Here is a 21084-nt window from a genome sequence, read left to right as displayed (position 1 = left end):
ACATCTGCACACAGATCTGGCACCATGGTGCAATACATTTGATTTATTTATAAAGATAGATTTTATGAATTTGTATTCCAGGCATGGAGCTTTGCCTGCTGGGAATGCAGAGGTAGAATTTGGGCACAGGAGGTCAGCAGACGCCACAAGATTTTCTGTCAATTAAAATGACAGAACGAGATGTACAGATGTTGTACAAATCAAGTACTGTGTATTTATTTTATCCATCACGTGTTCTGTAAATGGTACCAATGTAATGGTCAAAAGCAAAATATTGCGGATGCTGGAAATCTGAAATAACAGAAAATGCTGGAAATACTCAGCAAGTCAGGTAGCATCTGTGGAGAAAGAAACAGTTAACGTTTCAGGTCAAAGACCTTTTGTCAGAACTGGAAGAAGTTAAAGTTTTTAAGCAAGTACAGAGCCAGGGAAAAGGGGGGGAGGGGAGGAAAGAACAAAAGGGAAGGTCTGTGATAGGGTAGAGGGCACGGGTGATTAAATGACAAAAGGGATGATGGTGCAAGGCAAGGAGGGTGGTAATGGGACAAGTTAAGAAACAAAAGATGGGTTTAGAGGAGTTGTAAATGGCATCAGCAGAATCATAACCAGCAGCTGCAGTCCCACAAAAAAAAGAAAAAATTGGGAGCAGTGGTTATGATCTAAAGTTATTGAAATCAATGTTGAGTCCGGAAGGTTGTAAAGCCCCTAAACGAAAGATGAGGTGCTGTTCCTCGAGCTTCCGGTGAGCTTCACTGGAACAGTGTAAGAGGCTGAGAATAGAGGTGTCAGAGTGGGACGGGGAATTAGAAAGGCAAGCGACCGGAAGGTCAGGGTCATGCTTGCGGACTGAGCGGAGGTGTTCAGCAAAGTGATCACCCATTGTAGAGCAGCGGATACAGTATTCTAAGTTGAAAGAAGTACAAGTAAATCGCTGTTTTACCTGGAAGGAGTGTTTGGGGCCCTGGACGGTGGGAGGGGAGGAGGTGAAAGGGCAGGTGTTGCATCTCCTGCGCTCACACGGGAAGGTGCCGTGGGGAAGAGAGCGGGCGTTGGGAGTGATGGGAGAGTGTACCAGGGTGTCGTGGAAGGAGCAGTCCCTTCGGAATGCTGAAAGGGGAGGGGAAGATATATTTGGTGGTGGGATAAGAACATAACATAAGAAATAGGAGCAGGAGTAGGCCAATCGGCCCCTCGAGCCTGCTCCACCATGCAATAGGATCATGGCTGATCTGATCCTAACCTCAAATCTAAAGAACACAAGAAGTAGGAGCAGGACCCAGCCACTCAGCCCCTGGATCACGCTGGAGGTGGCGGAAATGGTGGAGGATGATATGTTGAATGTGGAGGCTGGTGGGGTGGAAGGTGAGGTCAAGGGGGACCCTTATTATGGTTCTGGGAGGGAGGGTGGGGAAAGAGTGAGGGCAGAAGTGCGGGAAATAGGACGGACACATTGAGGGCCCTGTCAACCACAGAGGAGGGGAATCCTCAGTTGAGGAAAAAGGAAGACATATCGGAAGCACTGGTGTGGAAGCTGGCATCGTCGGAACAGTTGCGACAGAGACGGAGAATAGAGTACTTATAGGTAGCAGGGTGGGAGGAAAAAATTTCAACAGCTTCAAGTATAAATGCAATACCTGATGTGGTACGGAATTATATCGAGCAGAAAGATCCCAGCTTCAATTGTTGGTCGCTGCTAAGTTAGGTGTTGTCAGCCAGAGCAATGGTAAGAGTACCACATGGTCTCACTGCCTCTGGCTACGATGGTGGGGCGGGAGGCGAGTCAATCAAGATTCCTGCTGTAAATTGCTATGCATATGTCCATGTGTGGGTAATGGGTGAGGACGGGAGCAGGCTCATCCGTAATGTCCTTGATGGGTGAGGGGGGGGGGGGAATAAAAGCCTGCCATTTTGGAATGAATTGATTCTACAGTTTAACTGCTTTTATATTGGTTTAGTCCTGTGGCAGTGCTGCTGGCTTCCAATGAGCAAGTCTTCAGCAGCCAGCAGCACCCCGAACCAAACTTACCACATTTGTTAAGACCAGCCACCAGGTAGACCTTATTTTAAAAGAAAAAGTTGGTCATCCTAGTGGCTGGCCTTAGCAAATCTGGCAAATTTACTTTGGGTTAGCCACCAGTTGCATTCGGACATTGGGAATTGATGGCACTAACCCCACGTAAAAGCAGCTTATGAAAGGAATTTGCTGAATAAAGACCCAGAAATATGATGCAGCTGGAACAGGGTGAGTCGGACACTGAGATAAATTTGTTGAATCATGAGCTTCTCCTTGCATGAGATTATAACCCTTCTAGTGTACACATGGTGGAAAGAATGTTTAGAATCGCTCTGTATCTTCACATTGAGTTATATTGAGTCTACAGCAAAGGAACAGGCCATTTGGCCCAACTGGTCTATGCCAGCGTTTATGCTCCTCCACACGAGCCTCCTCCCTCCCTACTTCATCTACCACTATCAGCATACTCTTCTATTCCTTTCTCCTTCATGTGCTTATCTAGCTTTCCCTTAAATGCATCTATGCTATTTGCCTTAACTACACATTGTGGTAACATAGCAACATAGAAAATAGGAGCAGGAGTAGGCCATTCGGCCCTTCGAGCCTGCTCCGCCATTTAGTATGATCATGGCTGATCCTCTATCAATACCATATTCCCGCTCTCTCCCCATACCCTTTGATGCCTTTTGTGTCTAGAAATCTATCTAGCTCCTTCTTAAATATATTCAGTGACTTGGCCTCCACAGCCTTCTGTGGTAGTGCATTCCACAGGTTCACCCCCTCTGAGTGAAGAAGTTTCTCCTGAATTCCCAATTGGATTTATTAGTGACGTATCTTATATTTATGATCTCTAATTTTGGACTCCCCCGCAAGTGGAAGCATTTTCTCTACGTCTAACCTATCAAATCCTTTCATTATCTTAAAGACCTCTATCAGGTCACCCCTCAGCCTTTTCTTTTCTAGAGAAAAGAGCCTCAGCCTGTTCAGTCTTTCCTGATAAGGATATCCTCTCAGTTCTGGTATCATCCTTGTGAATCTTTTTTGCACTTTCTCCATTGCCTCTATATCCTTTTTATAATATGGAGACTAGAAATGTTCATAGTACTCCAAATGTGGTCTAACCAAGGTTCGATACAATTTTATCATAACTTCTCTGCTTTTCAATTCTATCCCTCTAGAAATGAACCCCAGTGCTTGGTTTGCCTTTTTAGGGCCTAATTAACCTACGTCACTACTTTTAATGATTTAAAGTCAGGGATTCAGTAATTTTCAAATTTTAATTTAACATTTGCTAGATTGCGGTGTGGCATTACTACAACAGTTGTTGTGTTATTAACAAGATTACTAATGAGGTGACACTATTTAGCAGTTATGCTCAGTAATAATATTTTGTCTTATTTTGTTTACCCGATTTCAGGAATTGCAGCAGCCACTATGTTTCACAGTGAGAAGGACCTGGAGCTTTCAGATCAAGAGCTGAAGGTGGCCTTTGATGGCGATGCTGTTCTTTTCTCTGATGAGTCGGAGAAGATTGTAAAGGCTCATGGGTTAGATACGTTTTTCGAACACGAGAAGAAGCACGAGAACAATCCACTCGCTAAGGTAAGATTGACACTTACCTTCTGCTCAATTTACAGTTTTAAAGAGGCACTGGCTGATTATCATCACCAGTTCTTGTCTGAAAGGTCTAATACAAATAGCTTTCAATTCTCCAGTCTAAGCTTATTTACATAATTAATCATAACAACAGGTGCAAACTCAGAAGGGTCTAGGAAAGACATTGGTGGTGGGAGAGAAAAATTGCATTCAAGTCAATTTTAAAGGGATGAGACTAAAGGGGGTGGGGCAAAAAGACAAAGCTTTTGGACAGTTGCAAAAGATATCTCAACCCATTAGCTGTGATTGCCAAGTCTGAAGAAGCAGGAACCCCAAAAGTGGTGGGCAAAAGTGAAAAGGTAGGCAACTCCAGTTGCAGGCATGAGGTCTGCAGGCAACTGATGGAACAGCCCAGCATCAACCCATTTCCACCCCATCCACCACCCTAAACATTCACTCCCTTCACCACCGGCGCACAGTGGCTGCAGTGTGTACCATCCACAGGATGCACTGCAGCAACTCGCCAAGGCTTCTTCGACAGCACATCCCAAACCCGCAACCTCTACCACCTAGAAGGACAAGAGCAGTAGGTACATGGGAACAACACCACCTTCACGTTCCCCTCCAAGTCACACACCATCCCGACTTGGAAATATATCGCCGTTCCTTCATCGTCGCTGGGTCAAAATCCTGGAACTCCCTTCCTAACAGCACTGTGGGAGAACCTTCACCACACGGACTGCAGCGGTTCAAGAAGGCGGCTCACCACCACCTTCTCAAGGTCAATTAGGGATGGGCAATAAATGCCAGCCTCGCCAGCGACGCCCACATCCCATGAACGAATAATTTAAAAAAATATGCACTGTGTCTGATTTGTCACACTGCTTGTCCAACATCCAGTACTGGATGAGCAAAAATTTCCTCCAACTAAATATTGGGAAGAAAGAAAGATAGACTTGCATTTATATAACGCTTTTCACGACCTCAGGACGTCCCAAAGCGCTTTACAACCAGTGAAGCACTTTTGACGTGTAGTCACTGTTGTAACGTAGGTAACGCGGCAGCCAATTCGTGCACAGCAAGATCCCACAAACGGCAATGTGATAATGACCAGATAATCTGTTTGCGATGTTGGGTACACCAAAGCCATTATCTTTGGTCCCCGCCACAAACTCCGTTCTCTAGCCACCAATTCCATCCCTTTCCCTGGCCACTCCCTGAGGCTGAACCAGACCCATTTGTAACTTTGGCGTCCTGTTTGATCCTGACTTGAGCTTCCGACCACATATCCGCTCCATCACCAAGACCTCCTACTTCCACCTCCGTAACATCGCTTGTCTCCGCTCCTACTTCAGCTCATCTGCTGCTGAAACCCTCACCCATGCCTTTGTCACCTGTAGAGTTGACTATTCCAATGCTCTCCTGGCTGGCCTCCCATCTTAAGAACATAAGAAATAGGAGCAGGAGTAGGCCAATCAGCCCCTCTAGCCAGCTCTGCCATTCAATAAGATCATGGCTGATCTGATCCCAACCACAAATCTAAAGAACACAAGAAGTAGGAGCAGGACACGGCCACTCAGCCCCTGGGCCCTCTCCGCCACCCACAGGGCATTGACCGATCCGAACTCAGCTTCATGTCCAATTACCTGCCCGCTCCCCATAACCCCTAATTCCCTTTACTTCTAGAAAACTGTCGATTTCTGTTTTAAATTTATTTAATGATGTAGCTTCCACAGCTTCCTGGGGCAGCAAATTCCACTGACCAACCACCCTCTGAGTGAAGAAGTTTCTCCTCATCTCAGTTTTGAAAGAGCAGCCCCTTATTCTAAGATTATGCCCCCTAGTTCTAGTTTCACCCATCTTTGGGAACATCCTTACTGCATCCACCTGATCAAGTCCCTTCACAATCTTATATGTTTCAATAAGATCGCCTCTCATTCTTCTGAACTCCAATGAGTAGAGTCCCAATCTACTCAACCTCTCCTCATATGTCCACCCTCTCATCCCCGGGATTAAGCGAGTGAACCTTCTTTGTACTGCCTCGAGAGCAAGTATGTCTTTTCTTAAGTGTGGACACCAAAACTGTATGCAGTATTCCAGGTGCGGTCTCACCAATACCTTATATAACTGCAGCAATACCTCCCTGTTTTTATATTCTATCCCCCTAGCAATAAAAGCCAACATTCCATTGGCTTTCTTGATCACCTGCTGCACCTGCATACCAACTTTTTGATTCTCTTGCACTAGGACCCCCAGATCCCTTTGTACTGCAGTACTTTCCAGTCTCTCGCCATTAAGAAAATAACTTGCTCTCTGATTTTTCCTGCCAAAGTGCATAACCTCACATTTTCCAATATTGTATTGCATCTGCCAAATCTCCGCCCACTCACCCAGCCTGTCTATATCCCCTTGCAGGTTTTTTATGTCCTCCTCACTCTACTTTCCCTCCCATCTTTGTATCATCTGCAAACTTTGATATGTTACACTCGGTCCGCTCCTCCAAATCGTTAATATAGATTGTAAAGAGTTGGGGACCCAGCACCGACCCCTGTGGAACACCACTGGTTACTGGTTGCCAGTCCGAGAATGAACCATTTATCCCAACTCTCTGCCTCCTGTTCGATAACTAATCCTCCACCCATGCCAGAATATTACCCCCAATCCCGTGATCTTCTACCCTTCTATAGACTCTGGAACAGTTCCTACAATTTGGAGGGTGGCAATTGTAACCCCACTATTTAAAAAAGGAGGGAGAGAAAAAACAGGGAATTACAGACCAGTTAGCCTAACATCAGTAGTGGGGAAAATGCTAGAGTCTATTATAAAGGATGTGATAACAGAACACTTGGAAGGCATTAACAGGATTGGACAAAGTCAGCATGGGTTTATGAAAGGGAAATCATGCTTAACAAACCTACTGGAGTTTTTTTTAGGATGTAACTAGGATAGGGGAGAACCAGTGGATGTGGTGTATTTGGATTTTCAGAAAGCTTTTGATAAGGTCCCACACAAGAGGTTAGTGTGCAAATTTAAAGCACATGGGATTGGGGGGAATATACTGGCATGGATTGAGAACTGGTTGACAGACAGGAAACAGAGAGTAGGAATAAATGGTTCTTTTTCCAGGTGACAGGCAGTGACTAGTGGGGTACCGCAGGGATCAGTGCTTGGGCCCCAGCTATTCATAATATATATCAATGATTTGGATGAGGGAACTGAATGTAACATTTCCAAGTTTGCAGACGACACAAAGCTGGGGTGAAATGTGAGCTGTGAGGAGGATGCAAAGAGGTTTTAATGTGATTTAGACAAGTTGGGTGAGTGGGCAAGAACATGGCAGATGCAGTATAACATGGATAAATGTGAGGTTATCCACTTTGGATGTAAAAACAGAAAGACAGATTATTTTCTGAATGGTGATAGATTGGGAAAAGGGGAGGTGCATCGAGACCTGGGTGTCCTTGTACACCAGTCGCTGAAAGTGAGCATTCAGCAAGCAGTTAGGAAGGCGAATGGTATGTTGGTGTTCATTGCAAGAGGATTTGAGTACAGGAACAGGAATGTCTTACTGCAGTTGTACAGGGCCTTGGTGAGACCACATCTGGAGTATTGTGTGAAGTTTTGGTCTCCTTATCTGAGGAAGGATGTCCTTGCCATGGAGGGAGTGCAACGAAGGTTTACCAGACTGATTCCTGGGATGGCAGGACTGACGTATGAGGAGAGATTGTGTTGAATAGACCTATATTCACTCGAGTTTAAAAGAATGAGAGATGATCTCATCGAAACATATAAAATTCTAACAGGACTAGACTGATTAGATGCAGGGAGGATGTTCCTGATGGCTGTGGAGTCCAGAACCAGGGGTCACAGTCTCAGGATACGGGGATGCCATTTCGAAGCGAGATAAGGAGAAATTTCTTCACTCAGAGGGTGGTGAACCTGTGGAATTCTCTACCACAGAAGGCAGTGGAGGCCAAGTCATTAGATGTATTTAAGAAGGAGATGGATATATTTCTTAATGCTAAAGGGATCAAGGGATATGGGGAAAAAGCAGGAACTGAGTTAGACGATCAGCCATGATCATTTTGAATGGTGGAGCAGGCCCTAAGAGCCGAATGGCCTACTCTTGCTCCTATTTTCTTTGTTTCTATGTTTCATAAATTTGAGCTCACCCAAAACTCTGCTGCCAGTAGCCTAACTCGCAGCAAGTCCCATTCACCCATCACCCTTGTGCTCACTGACCTACAGTGGCTCCCGGCCCAGCAACGCCTCGATTCTTATTTTCAAATCCCTCCACTGCCCCGTCCCTCCCTATCTTTGTAACCTCCTCTAGCCCTACAGCTCTCCGAGATCTCTGCGCTCCTCCAATTCTTGCCTCTTAGGCATTCTCAATTTTAATCGCTCCACCATTGACGGCCATCCCTTCATCTGCCTACGCCCTAAGCTCTGGAATTCCCTCCCTAAACCTCTCTGCCTCTCTACCTCTCACTCCTCCTTTAAGACGCTCCTTAAAATCTACCTCTTTGGCCAAGCTTTTGGTCAACTGTCCTGATATCTCCTTATGTGGCTTACTTTTATTTGCTCACTTTTGTGAAGCACGTTGGGATGTTTTATTACATTAAAAGCGCTATATAAATGCAAGTTGTTGTTTCTTCTCTAAATCTTCACCCTCTTTCCAATGTTGCCTTTGTTACACCATCTGTAAAAATTCCATGTCTCATTCCTCTAGGTCAGCTCTATTCCAGTATTGTGCAAGGACATTGTATAATAAAATAATATTTGCATCAAAACATCTCAACATTTTGCGTATTTAATTACTTTTTGAAATGCAGTCACTGCTCAGTAGGACTGGTGTTGATAATCAGTCATTTGACAAATAGATGTTCTTTTCTAGTTCAACATTATCTACTAAATAAATAAATTAGAAAATAGAGTTAAATCATCGTAACTACATATAGTTAGTTTTTTTGGGGATGGCACTTAACTAATGCTTTAACTGGTCAGTTTTGTTAAGTATGCAGCCAAATCTCTTGATAAACTTGTGCATACTATGTGTTTTGCTTTAATGTTGTGCAAGGCTAGGAGATATAACTTATGTTCTAGCACAATAATAGTTTTATTAACTACCTTATGTAAAGGAGTCCGTTTGGGCAGGGAAACATTATAGTCTTCACATACTATATATAATAAAAATGCCCCTCATTCAGCACTAATTGACATTTTCACTCGGAGAGGATGACGATTGGTGTGGGAAATGGAAATTGTCACATACGTACAATAGGGAAAGCGCTTCTGAGCTTGGAGCTGCGGCACATTGTTGGGATAGACGAGAAGGAGCTTTATTTTGAATCAAAATGATGGTATAACTAACCTGGGAGTACTTGATGTTGACACTGGATGCTTGAAAGCCTTCAGCACCAACTCCTTCACTTTGCTGAACACAAAATTCAGTAACCTATTTTTGAAAAAGTATTTTTATTTTCCAAACAGAGTAAGGGACGGGAAGACTCAAATCAGTAACTTCAACAAAATTCTTTGTTAGTTGGCAAAAATAGAAACAGAGCAGTTATAACACAGTGAAATGAGAAGAACATTTTATACATAACGTTCAGTGATGTTTTGATTATTTTAAACCAGATAAAATTACTCATACCCCACCCCATCAAACTTTTAGTTGAGTTTGACACTCAAGACAAAATGAAGTGGTAATGTGCATGGTAATGTCAGACTGCTATCATGTGCAAGGTGAAAAGGGAGCATCTTTCTCAGATTATGCTTTGGGAGTACTTCAGGAAAGTGTAGAGAGAGCTGTCAATTGCACTTGATCCAAATTGGCCTTGACTTGAAAGTACTTGGTGGGGGGGTATTACCTTGAGGTAATAGCTGGTAATAGTGCCAGCAATCACCTCAAATCACAGAAGTATAAAATGAGATTATTTTTTAAGTAGGGGTTAAGGATATCTGATCTAGCAACTATTACACAGCAATTGTTTCTGAAAGGTGTAATTTACTCATTTATTTTGCTAAAGGGGCCCCTCAAAGGATTTTTGGAAGTATTGGGAAAACTCCAGAGGAAGTTCCATGCCAAGAATTTACGTTTGGACTGTCCCATCAGGACCTATCTTGTCACAGCGAGAAGTGCCGCAAGTTCTGGAGCAAGGGTTTTGAAGACGCTTCGCAGCTGGGGGCTGGAGATTGATGAAGCGCTCTTCCTTGCAGGGGCACCAAAAGGGCCACTCTTAGAAAAAATACGCCCTCATATTTTCTTTGATGACCAGATGTTCCATATTAAAGGAGCGCAGGAGATGGGGACCATTGCAGCACATGTTCCATATGGCATTGGACAAAAGTACTATAAGGGCAGTCCCATAACTGAACTGCCAAAAAAAAGTTAAATTTGCAGCACGGTAAACCAATTCCAGCTATATATATAAAAAAATACAAGTTCAGAATGTTTGCTTCTGTGAGTGTAATTTGATAAAATCACACTCTGCTAGGACAATGACAAAACTGAACTTTAGTCAGTGTAGTGGCCTGTTCTACATAGCACTTATTCTCTTCCTTGTCTATTCTTTTCCACGCTCATTTATTACAGCTTATTTACCTTTTTATGCTATCAAGCTTGAGGGGTAGGAGAGCTGCATGAAGTAATCAGCTTGAATTTTCATATCATTTTTGATTCTGACCACAATGGCCCTGAAACAATTTTGTTCATTTAAGAATGGACGTTAGGCATGACTTCCTTTTCAAAACTGTTTAAATTTACTTTATTACATAGTTTAGTGGTACCAATTTTTAACCACACTAATTTTGCAACACTTTATCAGATTATCATCAGAAGTTTTCCTATCACTGAAACTGCTTATCTTTTCCATACCAGCTCCAATAGCATGCAAGATGATGGACGGATGGATTTCAGATTAATGCCAATCATAACATAGCTATTTTGAGTGGTGTTCGCAATAATTAGAACAGTAGACTTTTATCTTCTTTACACTGTACTTTCAGCCTGTTTGTTTCACTTGGCACATTATGTAATTGAAATTGCTTGCTTAGGTTAGAAAATAAATGAACGCCAGGTGAGTTTAAAAACATCAAAGGAATCTCTTGGAATCAGAATATTTTACAACACAGAAACAGGCCATTTGGTCCACCCTTTCTGTTTCAGCTCGCTAAAACACCTATCGACTTAGTCCCAGTCCCCTGCCCTTTCCCTAAACTATTTCATTTTTTTTCCTAATATTTATCCACTTCCCTTTTAAGAGCTATTATTGACTTTGCAAGCACTATTGTTTATGGTAGGACAGTCTTGGGGTTAAATTCGGGTGCGCCAAATTTTGAGCAGCCCCCCCACCCCCGGTGCAGCGTTATTCCTCCGCGCACAAATGATGAGTTCCAAGGAGCCCGGATATTGGGCCTCGGACCTCTTCATCATAATGAAGATGGCGCTGCAGGAGGAGGCAGGTGCTGCAAGTTTGGGTAGCTGCTAGCTCAGGTAGGTGCTGAAGCTCGGGATCGTAGGGTCGAGTTGGGTTCGGGGGCCGGACGAGTCGTGATCGGGGGCGTGAACTTAGGATTGGAGGACAGGGATGGCGGGACGGGTCAGAGCCACTGAAGAGGAATCAGGCAGTGGGCTTGGGACTGGGTGTCGGGGGGCCTGAATCGGGAATCCAGTTTGGTGACGATCAAGATTCTGATTGGGGTGAGTACCTTTTTTATTTAGGCGATGCTTCGGGTTGGTTTTCCTTGAGGCAAACTCTGGTTTGACCAGTAGCAGCCAATGTTGCAGCAGGGACCTGAAGCAGGTGTTAGACTTCCCCCCGCCCCTCCTCCCCCCCTTATTTGCATATGTAAAAGGCCTAGCACCTATTTCAGGTGTGAGTAAAGGACGCCTCTTGTTTGTCCTTACCCAATATGGCGGGTGATGCACTTCTGGTTGAAAGTCCACGCACGCTTTCTGCCCGCCATTTTGGGGCGTTAGGATGCTGCGTAGAGCCTGAAAATGGCGCTACATGGCTCAATTTAACTCCCTCTATGTCCTAATAGCCGTCTGCATAAAAACAATTCTTCTAACCTCTCTCTTTGTTCTTTTGGTGATGAATTTGTAACTAGAGGTCAAAAATTTAAGTTCATCGACTGGCAGAAATAGTTTCTCTCTACTTAATCAAAATCCTTCATATTCATCAGATCACTGTTTAATCTTCTCTGTTTAAATGACAAGAGCCCCAGTTTCTTCAATTTCTTCTTGTAACTAAAGCTTCTGATCCCGGGCATTATTCGCGAGTACTACTGTACTTAAAGTAGGTTTGACACTACATTGGAGTTATGCTGTGTGAGATTCCCTCCTCCCATAGTCTTGCACTACTTCTGTCTGAAGTCAGGTGGAGCCTCAGTTTAACTGTTTATATTTGTTTAACTTGCGTGCTAGGGATGCAAGCATGCTGCAAGACAGCTGTTATATGATGGAAGCCTATCATGCACATCAGACATGAATTTTTAGATAATTCGTATCACCACATATCGTTTAATTCTTTTCACTTTAGTATACTAGTAAGTGACACCATTCCTGTGTCTGTAATAAGATTGGGACTCACACCAGCAATCCTATGATCCATTGCCATAATCCTCTGGCGACAGTGATGAATTCTATTTACATTCTGTTATTCTTTCCTCTTATCTCAAAGTAGATCTTTAGATTTTAGATCATATTTCTTGTCTGCAGTAACACAGATGTTTACATTCACCATTATCACACAAAATATTTTTTTTTTATTATTGCAAAACCTAGGTAAAGGTCTAGGCCCATGGTGCAGGACACTATTTTGAATGAAATGAGTAGAAAAAAAGCTTGAAAAGGGTATGCATGAGTTGTATGGTGAATCTTGGAAAATATTCCAGGATTTCCTATTTTTATTTTGAACTGTTAAATTGAAAAGTGTAGTAGATTCTAATGGTGACATCATTTGGGAGTGACATTTAATGGATGCTTTTTGACAGATTTGTTGAGTATGCTTTTTAATAATTTGGGCGCTTTCAATACCTGGGATTGTTCAGTAAATAAATCAAAATGTATTGATGTTCCTCGGTGTTTTTATACTTGCGACTGTTTAGTCCTATGAATATCACTTTCAAACTGTAAACTGCTACATTGTGAGCAGATTTTATGAGTGCAACCCATGGAAATTATTTTTTAAACTTTTTTCTGCTTAATGCACTTATTTAACTCCTTCACACAAAACAATTAGGAATTTCCTTTTTGAAAGGCAATCTAGGAGTAACTGAGTGGCGCAGTAGGTTTGCATACTATCATTTGGTCTCAGACTGGATTCTATTCCAGGCCAAACTTATAGGATAAAGCCTTTTGATCTCTGTTGTTTGCGAAGGCCCTGAATGAAATGAGTCAGAAAAGTCGCAGTAGTTTCCATTGGGTGCAGGCTAACGGCACAGAACTTTTCCGAATTTAGTGATCTCACCTATAGAAACTACAAATTTGGTTGCTATGGAAAATGTAACTGTCACTCAGGAGCAGCATGTAAACAATTTTACAACACCAAGTTATAGTCCAACAAATTTATTTTAAATTTCACAAGCTTTCAGAGGCTTCCTCCTTCCTCAGGTGAAGGAGGAAGCCTCCGAAAGCTTGTGAAATTTAAAATAAATTTGTTGGACTATAACTTGGTGTTGTAAAATTGTTTACAATTGTCAACCCCAGTCCATCACCGGCATCTCCACATCAGGAGCAGCATGAACTCCTCTTCACTAATTAGGGCTGCAGTATGTTGGAACAGAGTAAAAGGACATTTATTTTGTATCTAACCAGTAAACATCTGACTGAGATCGGTTCATACTGACAGTCAGTAGTAACATCTTTCACCCAGGTGAGGAAAGAAACATTTTTTGGACTATTGTGGTTTACCTTTTTGCATTGTATGGTTTTAAAACCCCAATTTTTTTTAGAATTAGGAGAGAGATAAAGAAATGACAATAATATAAATGTTTCCTTCTTGGATTAATATTTGTAACTAAGTGTACAAGAAAGGGGTAATTTTCCATTCTTTGTGCTTCCGGTAAGTGAAACTTGGAAAATTATCTATGAACTGTATTGTATTTTAAATCAAGTATGAACAGTTTGTATATGTCTGTTAAACATCAATGCCATTTTTAGTTTGTGTGTAGATTATTTTGGAATGTTGTCTGGCAAAAGGCACTTTTTTTTACAAGCTGCATTCCACAGCCTTTAATTTAATGGGTTTATTTGGATGCAACAGTCTGCAATAGTATTAGGATCACGGTATCAGAGTAAAGTGAAATAAGAGATCGCCTGTTTAAGACGGAAATGAGGAGGAATTTCATCTCCCAGAGGGTCGTGAATCTTTGGAAATCTTTACCCCAAAAAGCAGTGGAGGCTGAGTCATTGAATACATTCAAGGCTGAGTTAGACAAATTTTTGATCAGCAAGGGAGTCAAAGGATATGGGGAAAGGGCGGGAAAGTGGAGTTGAGGTAAAAATCAGATCAACCATGATCTCATTAAATGGCGGAGCAGGCTCAAGGGGCCGAATGGCCTACTCCTGCTCCTATCTCTTATGGTCTTATTTGGACTATTGTGGTTTACCTTTTTGCATTGTATGGTTATTGAATTGCAGTGTCTGTGCAATTTACACTTGTTTTGTTACCAGCAATTGCCTTTTTCCACTTTTTAAAAATGAAATACTGTGCTTTTTTTCAGTTTCAATAAAGCTGGCTTATGTAAAATCATGATCAAGGTGGTATTTTTACTCTGCATCAAAAATTTTCTTAAGGGACTAAAGGAAAACTGAATGCTGGAAATCTGAGAAACAGAAAATGTTTGAAATATACAGAAGTTTTGAAAGTCCTGACAGGCCAGGCTGCTAGAACTACAGCACAGCAGGACCTTCACCTGGCAGTGGGTACCGGTGCCGACGCCATCCCAAATCCCAGGGCCGTTAATGTAAAGGAGGTGGGCACCTGCATCATTTACCGCACTTAGGTCCTTATCCAATGGTGGCTCTGTGTGTTGTCCTCATTGCACAGCAAAGTTATGCAGCATACAGGAAGCCACTATTATACTGGACAATCTGTGGGCTGTATTGGAGGAAGCGACCAGGCCTATCCACGCAGCAGAATCATTTCTTGAGGACTCCAATGGCCTGCTTGGACCAATGGATCTGACTGTAGGACAGTTTTGCCATCATGCATGGATTTCTGAGAGGAGTCATAAGCCAAGCAGCCAGCTTTTCACTCGCTGTGCCGGGGCAAAGGGTGAGGGGATGGAGGATTGGCACAACATAAATGTGTCATGGCAGCTCCCAGGAGAGTAGGCACAGACTTGAACGTGCGCTTCTGGTGATCACATAGCAGCTGCATGTTAATTGAGTGGATGCCCTTGTGATTCATGAAAACTGCAGGCTTGTCTGAAGCGGTTGCAGTCAATGACGCCCTGGACTTGGGAGAAGCCTGCAATCTTCATGAACCCCAGCGCCCTATCCTGCTGTTTCTGGTTGTCCATGAAGAAAGTGATCATGGCATCGGTCACCTGCTTAATGCAAGCATGAACTGCAGAATGACTCATGTTACTGATATCCCTGTTGCAGCCTGGAAGAAGCTGGAGAAATAGAAGTACAGGACTGCAGTGACTGACTGTAACAGGCAATGCAGTGCTAGCTGTGCCACTAAGTTGAAGGTGGCAGGAGGCAACACAACTCTGTGACAACCTCCTTAGAGAACTGCAGGTATATTGTCCTGGGTCTGTACACTCTGTTGGGACAATAAGGATTCTTGCAAACATACCATCTCCTATCTGGTCTCCCTGCAGCCCAATGTGCTCTTCCTCCTCTTCTAGCCAGAGTGGAAATGACAGAAGGATCCCCTTGCAGAAAACAGAGCATTGCCAGAAGCCCCTTAAGATTTCAGAAGATTGTGCAGCCACTGCAAGCACTTTGAAATTGTCTTAAGTAGCCAAAAAATGAGGAGCAAAATACCTCCCAAACCTTCAGTGTTTTAAAGGAGAGCGGGTGAGTATCCCTTGTAAACAAAGTAAATAGATTTTAACAAGGTATAGCAAGAACAATTAACTATAAAACTTAAGTATAATCCTTATACAAGTCCTTAGTCCAGCCACAACCAGAATATGGTGACCAGTTTAGGTCTCCTCACATGATGGGGGATATCAATGCCTTGGAACGGGTTCAGAGGAGAGTCATTTGATTGATCGTTTTAGGGCCCATAGTTATCAGGACAAACTTAGAGAACTGGAACTTCTTACTTTGGAGAATATTGAGGTATTTAAAATAACAAAGGGATTAGATTCTGTTCAAATGAATACCTTCTTGGAACTAGAAAGGCAGGGGAGGACTAGGGAGCATTGGTATAAGTTACAGAAGCATTGAATTAGGTTAGCTGCTAGGAAGAACTTCTTTTCACAGAGAGTTGTCAACTTCTGGAATAGATTGTCAGTGTGTGTCATGGCTGTTAATTCACTACGAGTGTTCAAAAGGGAGTTGGATGAGTTCCTGTGAATGGAAGACATCTCGAGTTGTAGAAGGTAGGTGGGTTAACTCGGACTAGTGATACCAGCCGCCATGGATTCCTGGAGCTTGTTTGCCTTCAGGGCTGAATTTCCCAGAATTTCTACTTAAATTGGCCAAAGGTTTCATCTCTTTTTTTGCCTCTCGCAGGAAATTGTGTAATTGTGGGGATGGGGTGCGATGGACTCGATTTATATGTAGGTTCATCATGCTGGGATGGGACAGGCTGGATGGACGAGGTGGTTTTTTCCTCCTTATCAAACCTTGGGATGACTAACCAATTAACATTTCAAATCACTATTGTGTGAGCCTAAACAAACCTGCATCATGAAGAAATTCTAATAGACAAACAGATTGGTTCAGTTGATGGCTTTCTGTTAAAAAGAATACTGTATGCAGTTCTGGGAGTTAACCCCTTCCATGCTGAATCTAAAGTTGAAAGAATACAAGCTTTTTAAAAAAAAAATGAACAGTGGTGAAAATCCATTGTAACACAAGCACAAACCAGAGTTCAAACCTGGTTGGCATGGTCCAGCTACTTGCTGAGCCATTGTGGTAAAATGTAAACTTCAAAACAATAATAATGGGGTAAGAATTCTTCTGCTCACTTTTGAATGCATTTTTGAAGATTTCTATAGAAAAATAATAAATACCTTTATTCACATTTGTTTATGGTTTCACTGGAAATAGTGAAGAGGAAATCTAGAAAAAGGCATCTAGGATGATGCTACACATAATGAATAGAGGAATGGTTATTCCAATACTCTTATGGTAGAGAAACGCTACATAAATACAATTCTGCATATGAAAATGAATGTGATTTTGTTATAACTTATATATTTCAATTGTATAAGAAACAAGAAAACCATTTCCTGCAGGCAGGTCATCAGTGGCGAAGTCCTGAGTTTATAATCAGCTTCATCAATAGAATATATTTCACACTGCCGTTATATTCCATTGAGAACGCGTATACATCAATCAATGTGTCCTCAGCTGAAAAGTAGAGTGTCAAGGCCTTTTTCTGTAATTCTGATGGCAATTGAATCTGCCTTCTGATGTAATTGAGCATTTATGATGGCAGGCCGGTGGAAATAAGAAGTTTTTGTGCACCCCCCCCGCCCCCCCCCCACCTCCCCGCGTTATTTCTCCAGGTAAGTGTGACAATGATGTCCATCACACACCATTACTCTTCCCAGTCAGACACACTGCAGACGTGTCCGCCGCCTCTTCTTGTGACAAACCCTGTAAGTCTTTGTGACGCGGCCGCATGTAACATGTTGGAGAAGCGGGGCAGCAGAAAGACCAAACCTTGGCATTAGCGTTTCCGACATTACCCCGACCCGACTACCGCCCCCTTCACTTCAACTGCAGTGCATCAGTTGTTGACTTGTGAGTTAAGATGAGTGATACCGGGCTCTACTCACTTGACGATATGGACATTTGCTCCGTGCCAGTTCCGGAAAGGTCCTCATCCACCAAGAAGAACCGAGGAGCAAGTGGGTCAGCGAAGTCAACTCCAGCAGCAGTAAGTGTTAAAAGTGAGAGAAATCTATGCGTCCATGTAGATTTAGGGGGGGGGGGGGGGTTTGAAAAATGTTAATTTTACGCATGACTATAATTCTAGAGAAAATGAAACTTAGAATTCAGGGAAAAATATAAACATAGCTCTTGTTTTCAGAGCAAAACTCCTCAGGCCATCACCATCGCAGTGTCATCTCGGACACTCTTCAACATGGCGGATGAAAGGGCGATCTATGAGTCCGACGGCCTGGAGTGTTATGTGAAGTATCAACAGGATCACGAAAACGAGCCACTCAAGAAAGGATTGGCCTTCTCCTTAATGAAGGTAGGACTAAGTGCACTTTCAGGACTCATCAAATGTAAGAATTCTTCTGTAAACAAGGCGGTTCTGAAATATTTCTTCAACATTTAGATCAATTGGTTTTCATGGGAGTCAATTTAATGTGCCCTATGTTGACAATTGCAAACAAATCGCTGATTACTTAATAACAACTTTGCTCTTTAACACTATCAACGTGCATTTTTAGCTCAGTGAAGAAAGTCCTTTAGAAACAGGTTGAGTATATTATATGGGTTATTCTTGGCTTTGTACAGGGGAAGTCAAGACCAAATATAGTCTTAGCTGAAGCTGGGTGAGAGGGACAGGGTGAGCAGATATAATTCCATTCCTATTTTAAAGTCATACACTCTGTCAGTATCGATTATTCATAGTTAAAAGCAAAACCTACATCAATTTGGGAAGCAGAGATTTAGAAACTTAGAATTTATTAGACAAAGGTCCATCTAGTTCACCTTCTACCATCCTGGTAGTTGGATAAAACAACAATAATGGGTTTGTTGACAAATCATGGCAATCAATCTCTATCAATTGTCTACAACAGACCCAAACATGAGTTGAGGAAAACTCCAGTGGTGGAAAGCTTTTAGAACCATAGGTTGAAAGGCACGGATATGATGGGCCGAATGGCCTCCTTCTGTGCCGTAACTTTCTGTGATTCTATGAGTCACCGGTTTCTGCCAAGCATGCTGCATTTACCACACATCATGTGTCAATTTATTCATATACAATAATATTTTGGGATACAGTATAAAAAAAATCTATCTAATTTGCATTTGAATGAATTACAAAGAATGTACCGCATAGAAACAGGTCACTCGGCCCAACAGGATCATGCTGGTGTTTATGCTCCACGTGAGCCTCCCCCAACCCTTCCTCATCTAACCCTATCAACATATCCTTCTATTCCCTTCTCCCTCATGTGTTTATCTAGCTTCCCCTTAAATGCATCTATGCTAATCGCCTCAGCTGCTCCTTGTGGATGCGAGTTCCACATTCTTACCACTCTCTGGGTGAAGAAGTTTCTCCTGAATTCCCTATTGGATTTGTTAGTGACTATCTTATATTTATGGCCCTTTAGTTCTGGTCTCCCCTGCAAGTGGAAACATCTTCTCTACGTCTACCTTATCAAACAAGATCTGCGTCTTCCGTCCCCCAAGTAGGCCGGTTACATAGATTTACCACTTGAGTTGGTTAAACATAGGAGCTTATCTATAGTACAGAAAACTGAAGTGTTACAATACCAACAATGACAGAAGAGTGTAATGAAAGTGTGACAAGTTTACATGGGCAGTTTCTATTATACAGATAGACAGAGGAATTTATAATGGAAATATAAAAATAAAGATAGGAGGTATGATTTTAAAATGGGGACTGAATGACGTCTATATTCTGATTCAATTATCATCTGCCCTTTATAATATCTACCAGTGGATGACACATGGCATGTCATGTTTCTCTCTGTTTTCTTCGTGTTGCTTCTTCTCTCAATGTCTCTCTTCTTAAAAGTGAAATAAAGAGAAAAAATGATGTCTACAAATATTGTACAGAGAATGGGGAAGAGGCTCGCTGGATGAATATAAGGAAATGTAGAAACATGCTAAAAAGGTGATCAAAAGATCAGAGGAGCAAAGAGGAACCGAGAAAAAAAAACACAACAGTACAACATTCTTTCAGTACTGCACATTAAGTGGACAGTTAGGGAAGAGTGGATGAATACAAAATAGTAAATATTCTGAGTGATTATTCCCATCAAGTATTCACAAGGGAAGATATGAGCGACATGTCTTATGCAGAAATTATGTAAGCAAAATAAATGCATTTGATATAAATGAAATGGAAGTCCAAGACCGTCTAAATGGGTTCAAAACAAGAATAGAAAGTATTTATCCCAGAGTTCTGAGACAGACTAGGGAGGAGATTTGTGACACACTAATAATCATGAGAGAATCACTGGACTAGTGAGGAACCAGTAGACTGGAAACAGGCCAATATGGTATCCATATTCAAACGGGGTGATAAAAAGATACAGGTAACTACAAACCCTTTAGTCCTGCTTCCATTCCATATAAAATAATGGAACTTGAGGATTATCTGTACAATAATAACAGTTAACAACAGTCAACATCGATTCAGAAAGGCAACATCATGCTTGACCAACCTCCTTGACTTCTTCAAGTAAGTGCTAACCCAAGTGAACTGTGGGAAGCCTTCCAATGTGGCAGACTTTACTTTCCAAATGGCATTTTACTAAGTTTTTCATGAAAGGTTATTAGTTAAATTTAAAGCTATAGGGATTCAGGATAAAAGAAAAAAGAAAGAACTTGCATTTATTTTGCGCCTTTCATGACTTCTAGCCGTCCCAAAGTGCTTTACAGCCAATGAAGTACTCAGTGTAAAAAGAGTGAGTAACATAAGGAATAGACTTCTAGGAAGAATAGCAGGAGCAAACACCCTTGAATTCTTTAAGAAACAATTAGGTGCTGAAATGGAGGCGGGGGGCGGAGCTTAGGGGTTTTTCTGGGTGGGTAGTTGAATTAAGATGGACTGAGAGGCCTTCCTCGGCCATAACTATCTTGTGAGTTTCTGCTTCTGTCTCTTTCTCTTTTCTCTCCATAACTCTTTTTTGCATTTCTCTCTGACCTCTTATGGTTCTCTCTTTTCTTCTTTCCTTTCAGGTGGCGGGTGGGATGGCATGGCGTGGCGGGGATAGGAGCAGCTGACGATTGCAGGCTGCATTTTCCACTGGTGAGTTACGGAGAAAATGTAGCCCTCAGCAGCTCTCTTCCCACCCCTACCTCCTCGCCCCCACCCTTTCTTGCATAGAATTTTACAGCACAGAAACAGGTCATTCGGCCCAATAGGTCTATATTTGGGTTTAGGCTCCACACCAGCCTCCTTCCACTTTATTTCATCTCACCCTATCAACATATCCTTCTTCAGATCACACCATTGTGGGAGCATCACAATGCTGACTGCAGCGGTTCAAGGAAAAAGCCCACCACCACCTTCTCAGGACAACTAGGGATGGGCAATAAATGTAACCTTGCCAGTGTCGCCCATATCCTG

General features: G+C 42.3%; 2 protein-coding genes across 2 annotated transcripts in view; both read left to right on the top strand.

Moving 5' to 3' along the window:
- LOC137321755 (cytosolic 5'-nucleotidase 1A-like) overlaps nt 1–14364 on the top strand; it is a 32238-nt gene extending 17874 nt beyond the window's left edge. The window contains exons 5-6 of the mRNA XM_067984366.1: nt 3432–3616; nt 9640–14364. Of these exons, the coding sequence (XP_067840467.1) occupies nt 3432–3616; nt 9640–10005 (551 nt within the window). The 3' untranslated portion in view covers nt 10006–14364. The remainder of the gene's footprint in view (nt 1–3431; nt 3617–9639) is intronic.
- A 3204-nt stretch (nt 14365–17568) lies between these two features.
- The window catches only part of LOC137321377 (cytosolic 5'-nucleotidase 1A-like), a 94988-nt gene continuing 91472 nt past the window's right edge, over nt 17569–21084 (top strand). Inside the window, exons 1-2 of the mRNA XM_067983763.1 lie at nt 17569–17682; nt 17836–18003. Coding sequence (XP_067839864.1) covers nt 17590–17682; nt 17836–18003 — 261 coding nt within the window. The 5' untranslated portion in view covers nt 17569–17589. The remainder of the gene's footprint in view (nt 17683–17835; nt 18004–21084) is intronic.

This window comes from Heptranchias perlo, chromosome 5 (assembly GCF_035084215.1).
Source record: "Heptranchias perlo isolate sHepPer1 chromosome 5, sHepPer1.hap1, whole genome shotgun sequence".
Lineage (NCBI taxonomy): Eukaryota > Metazoa > Chordata > Chondrichthyes > Hexanchiformes > Hexanchidae > Heptranchias > Heptranchias perlo.
Note: the sequence above shows the minus strand (reverse complement) of the source record. Positions and strands in the feature narration are given on the sequence as shown.